This window comes from Nicotiana sylvestris, chromosome 4, assembly GCF_000393655.2.
Source record: "Nicotiana sylvestris chromosome 4, ASM39365v2, whole genome shotgun sequence".
NCBI lineage: Eukaryota > Viridiplantae > Streptophyta > Magnoliopsida > Solanales > Solanaceae > Nicotiana > Nicotiana sylvestris.
In genome coordinates, this window is record NC_091060.1 from 28,172,549 (window position 1) to 28,178,276 (window position 5,728).

The following is a 5,728-nucleotide window of genomic DNA, read 5'->3' on the forward strand; positions in this document are numbered from 1 at the left end:
TTTACCATAACTGAAACTCGTAGAATATCTAATGATTATGAGACTATTCCATCTAGAGAATAGAAGTTCTACTACTATTCAGGGAACTGAGGCATACTTACTTTCTGAGGAAACTGGTAATGGTCATAATGAATGGGACGTAGGGAGAATCATAGACATTCCCAAATGTAAAGAGTTAGCCTTACATACCTTAACTTCCTGCCCTTGAGCGTGATACAATGTTTGTCAACCCTTTCAACTTTAATCTATAGCAATACAAGTCAAAGGGATTCCATATTAGCTATGTTGCTCATGTTTTGCTCACTTAAGCATTTATCGAACACTTGGTCAAAATAAAGCTTCATAGTCCTTATTAATGGTGTCTCTACACCCAACAACCCATTCTCTTGTTCCTAGATAAATTTTAAAGTCTCAAATGATTATATCAACATTGTTCTTCATCTCATAATGTAAACAACACCCTTAACCAATAATCAACACTCAACACCCTAATCCTATAATTGTTGATGCTTTTCTATCAAACCCATCAACTCATATCTCATGAACTAGGGTTTATAATCATTAAACCAATGCTAGAATCAATTAGAGGGTGAATACATTACCTTTTTGAAGTTCAAATCCTTTGAATTCGAGTTCTAGGCTTCCTTCTCTCAATAATGATGTCCCAATCGAATATCTAATGATATGGAGGGTTTACCCATGTTAATAAGATGTTGGGAAATTAAAATTAAGTTAGAATCACTATTAGAACTCACCTTGGGTGGTGGAGGGACCCTAAAGGAGTTAGGTTTTTGATACCTTTACTTTCTAGAGCAAGTTTTCATGTTTTGGGGCTGTGGGGGATGAAATAGGGCTAAAAAAATGACTTACCAAGTTGTCCACCGCATCCCGGTTGGCGAGACCGCGGTCGGCGGTGGTTGCACACCTCTTTGTAAAACAGGCATAACATTTTGCACAGAGCTTCGTTTGAGCTCCGCAATATATCGTTGGAAATCTATGTCAAAGGACTACAACTTTCATGCTTTGTGTTTTCCCAAATTCCTTACGAAATTTCACTAAAACCTGCTAGAATATGAACCTTCTGCAAACTTAGTTGATTTTGTCAAATCTTATGCACCTCACTTTCCATCTTGATTTTGAAATAACTATTTTCACCCATAATCATCCCGATAGGATTCACATGTTCAAAATATATCCTTACTACTCCTTTAACTCATTCATACCTAAGCCGAATTTTTACGGGGTGTTACATTATCTCCCCCTTGGAATCATTCGTCCTCGAATGATGGTCCTGGCTGCAACCATAGCTATCTATGGACATTAAACGGGTGTGATGGAGATATGAGAATACTGAAATATCATGAATACATGTATATCAAACTGAACGAGCACGTGATCACTAAATATTAAGTTGGGTAAAAACTGAACGGCATGGAGATTATAATATAAGACCTGAATGGACAGGTTAATTCCCTTCCACATTTTCCTTTTGCTCTTCAAAGAGATGGGGATATCTGGACTTCATGTCCTCCTCAGCTTCCCATGTAGCCTCTTCAACCTTTTGATTCCTCCAAAGCACTTTTACTGAAGCAATTTCCTTAGTTCTGAGCTTGCAAATTTGACGATCAAGAATAGCCACTAGAGTTTCTTCATAAGACAGGCTGTCTTTAACCCCTATAACCTCTGTAGGAACCATAAGTGACGGGTCTCCCATGAATTTCTTCAACATGGACACATGAAACACTAGGTGTACAACAACTAGTTCTTGTGGCAATTCTAACTCATAAGCCACCTGTCTGATCCTTCGCATGATTCTATATGGACCAATACAGCGGGGACTAAGTTTCCCCTTCTTCCCAAATCTCATAACGCCTTTCATGGGCGATACTTTCAGAAACACCCAATCATCAACTTGGAACTCTAAGTCTCTACGCCGTACGTCCGAATAGGACTTTTGGAGACTTTGAGCCGTCTTTAAATGCCTTTGTATCAAATTGACTTTCTCCATGGCCTGATAGACCAAATCAGGTCCTAACAACTATGCTTCTCCGACTTCAAACCAACCAATTGGTGATCTACACCTTCGCCCATACAGAGCTTCGTACGGTGCCATCTTGATACTAGAGTGATAGTTGTTATTATAAGCAAACTCAATGAGAGGTAGATGATCGTCTCAATTACCTTTAAAATCAATAACACATGCCCTCAACATATCCTCAAGAGTCTGAATGGTGCATTCCGCCTGACCATCTGTCTAAGGATGAAAAACGGTGCTGAGGTTCACCCTTGTGACCAATCCCTTCTGAAAGGATTTCCAAAAGTTTGCTATGAACTGAGCACCACGATCTGAGATAATGGACAAAGGAGTCCCATGCAATCAGACAATTTCTTTGATATACAACTTGGCATAATCCTCGGCCGAATCTGTAGTCTTCACTGGCAAGAAGTGAGCTGACTTGGTAAGTCGGTCTATAATCACCCAAATCGAATCATGCTTCCGGAACGAGCGAGGTAGACCTGTTATGAAGTCCATGTTTATCATCTCCCATTTCCAAATAGGAATTTCTATATTTTGAGTTAAACCGCCTGGTCTCTGGTGTTCAACTTTCACCTGCTGACAATTTGGACACTTCGCCACGAAATCTGCTATATTCTTTTTCATATCGTTCCCACCAATAAAACTCCTTAAGATCATGATACATCTTTGTGGAACCTGGGTGAATAGAATACCTGGAATTGTGGGCTTCTGACATAATCCGCTCTCTGAGCCCATCTACATCTGGAACGCATAGTCTGTCTCTGTATCTTAAATCACCTTCCCCTTGTTCAAAAGCCATAGTCTTGTGTTTGTGAATTCCTTCCCTCAGCTGCAATAAGTAGGGATCACTGAACTATTTTTCTTTTACTTCGGCTACTAAGGAGGATTTAGCCCTGTTCTGGAGAACAACGCCACCATCTTCGGAGTCCAAAAGTCAAACTCCTAGATTTGCTAAGCGGTGGACTTCCTTCATCATAGTTCGCTTGTCTGCCTCAACGTGAGCTAAGCTGCCCATAGAACGCCGACTAAGAGCATCAGCTACAACATTTGCTTTCCCCGAATGATAGAGGATATCAACATCATAATCTTTAAGTAATTCGAGCCACCTTATCTGACGTAGATTTAATTCTCTTTGCTTGAAGATGTACTGGAGACTCTTGTGATCTATAAAAATGTCAACATGTACCCCATACAAATAATGGCGCCAGATCTTAAGCGCGAACACCACAGCTGCTAATTCAAGGTCATGAGTCGGATAATTCTTCTCATGAGCCTTGAGCTGTCTCGATGCGTAGGCTATGACTTTACCGTGCTGCATTAATACACACCCAAGACCAACCCCTGAAGCATCACAATAAACAACGAACCCTTCAGTTCCTTCTGGTAGTGTTAGGACTAGACCTGAAGTCAATCTCTTCTTTAACTCCTCAAAACTTTTCTCGCACGCATCCGACCATTGAAACTTGACTTTCTTCTGAGTTAATCTAGTCAAAGGGGACGAGATAGAAGAAAATCCCTCTATGAAACGCCTATAATAGCCTGCTAGACCCAAGAAACTTCTTATATCGGATACGGAGGTGGGTCTAGGCCAATTCTTTACTGCCTCTATTTTCTGAAAGTCCACCTTCACGCCTTCCCCTGGGATGAAATGGCCCAAAAATGCTACTAATTTCAACCAGAATTCACACTTAGAAAATTTTGCATATAGCTTGTGATCCTGCAGTGTCCGCAACACAATTCTGAGATGTTCTACATGGTCAGTTTCGCTACGGGAATAAATCAAGATGTCATCAATAAACACGATAACAAACAAATCAAGATAAGTCTTGAAGACCCTATTCATAAGGTCCATGAAAGCTGCTGGTGCATTCGTTAAACCAAATGACATTACCAAAAATTTGAAATGCCCATATCGAGTCCTAAAAGTTGTTTTTGGAATATCAACTTCCTTAACCTTCAACTGATGGTATCCCGATCTGAGGCTAATCTTGGAATAACACTGGGCACCCTGAAGTTGATCAAATAAATCATCTATTCTGGGAAGAGGGTACTTGTTCTTGATGGTGACTTTATTCAACTGACGATAGTCAATGCACATACGCAAGGACCCATCCTTCTTTCGAACAAACAAGACCGGTACGCCCCAAGGTGAGACACTTGGCCTTATAAATCCCTTATCTAGAAGGTCTTTCAACTGGACTTTTAACTCCTTCAACTCTGCTGGAGCCATTCTGTAAGGAGGAATAGATATTGGCTTAGTGCCTGGAAGTAGATCAATTCCAAAGTCAATCTCTCTATCGGGAGGAATTCCAGGGAGATCTTCGGGAAACACTTCTGGAAACTCATTTACAATTGGTACCGACTGGAGAGTGGGGATCTGAGTATCTGCATCCTTAACTCGAACCAGGTGATAGATATATCCCTTGGAGATCATCTTTCTGGCATTAAGATAGGAAATAAACCTACCCCTAGGTGCTACTGCATCACCCTTCCATTCTAAGACTGGTTCATTGGGAAATTTAAAAATTACTATTTTGGTTCTACAACCCACTTTGGCATAACATGACTCTAACCAATCCATGCCCATGATCACATCGAAGTTTAACATCTCCAATTCTACTAAGTCTGCTACAGTAAGACGATGATGCACTTTGACTGGACATCCCCTATAGATACATCTTGCTATATCTGATTCTCCAACTGGAGTGGACACTTCAAAGGGTTCACACAACTTTTCTGGTTCTATCCCAAATTTCTTTGCAATATATGGGGTTACATAAGATAGGGTGGATCCCGGATCTATAAGAGCATAGACATCAAAAGTGAATATTGTTAGCATACCTGTGACAACATCTCCACGAGCCTCTGTATCCTGACGGTCTGCTAATGCGTACAAGTGGTTTTGACCACCGCCTGCATTATTAGACTTTGCTGCACCGCGCCCTTGTTGGGCCTAAGAGTTATTATGGGCTGCTGAATTAGTAGACTGAGCTACATTGCCTCCATTGTTCTGCTTTGCCGATGGACAATCCCTCAAGAAGTGGCCCTGCTGACTGCACCCAAAGTAACCATTTGTGCCCAAATGACACAACCCTAGGTGCCTCTTACCACACGTGTTGCAAATAGGGTAACAAGGGACTCTGTAACCCACACTAGACTGTGACTGTGAGTCTGATGTTCTAAAATTATTGTTTTTCTTGTTAAACTCTGACCTCTGAACTGGTGCACTAGCTGAAGATGGAGTAGGTCCTGATTTTGATTTCCTGAAAAATTGGCGATTACCTCCTGCTTGAGATCCCTCATGGTTGAAATTCCCTACAGACTTAGTTCTCTTGCTGAATTCCCTCTACTTCTCTCTCCGTAACCGCTCTTCTTCCTTCAACCTGTCTTCATTCCCTTGAACAAAGGCAACCATCTTAGTGATGGTCATGTCATTATTCTGAGCATCTATATTAGCATCAGCAAACAAATCATCTGAAAGCACCAACACAAACCGCCTAACTCTGGCCCTCATATCACGTACCATTTCCGGAGCATAATTAGCCAGAGAGACGAACTTGAGGTAGTACTTATTCACACTCATATCATGATGTCTGAGTCTCTCAAACTCCAAAGCCTTAGCTTCCAAAACCTTAATGGGTAGAAAGTGCTAGAGGAACGCATCTGCAAACTCCTTCCAAGTCACAGGAT

General features: G+C 41.1%; 1 protein-coding gene across 1 annotated transcript; it reads right to left on the bottom strand.

Moving 5' to 3' along the window:
- Nucleotides 1-1,465: 1,465 nt before the first annotated feature.
- Nucleotides 1,466-2,837, bottom strand: LOC138889365 (uncharacterized). The gene is made up of 3 exons (XM_070172665.1): nucleotides 2,612-2,837; nucleotides 2,285-2,346; nucleotides 1,466-2,011 (listed from the first exon to the last, which is right to left on the bottom strand). The coding sequence occupies exons 1-3, from the start codon at nucleotides 2,835-2,837 to the stop codon at nucleotides 1,466-1,468; spliced, it is 834 nt and encodes a 277-aa protein (XP_070028766.1).
- Between the last annotated feature and the right edge of the window lie 2,891 nt (nucleotides 2,838-5,728).

What these genes read in the sequence shown, in the direction of transcription:
- LOC138889365 (XM_070172665.1), bottom strand. Translation starts at nt 2,837, where the DNA reads ATGGCTTTTGAACAAGGGGAAGGTGATTTAAGATACAGAGACAGACTA. An exon ending in AGTGTCCAAATTGTCAGCAG is followed by an intron (nt 2,347 to 2,611) that starts GTGAAAGTTGAA and finishes CCATTATCTCAG; the next exon opens with ATCGTGGTGCTCAGTTCATA. An exon ending in AGAAGGGATTGGTCACAAGG is followed by an intron (nt 2,012 to 2,284) that starts GTGAACCTCAGC and finishes TTGGTCTATCAG; the next exon opens with GCCATGGAGAAAGTCAATTT.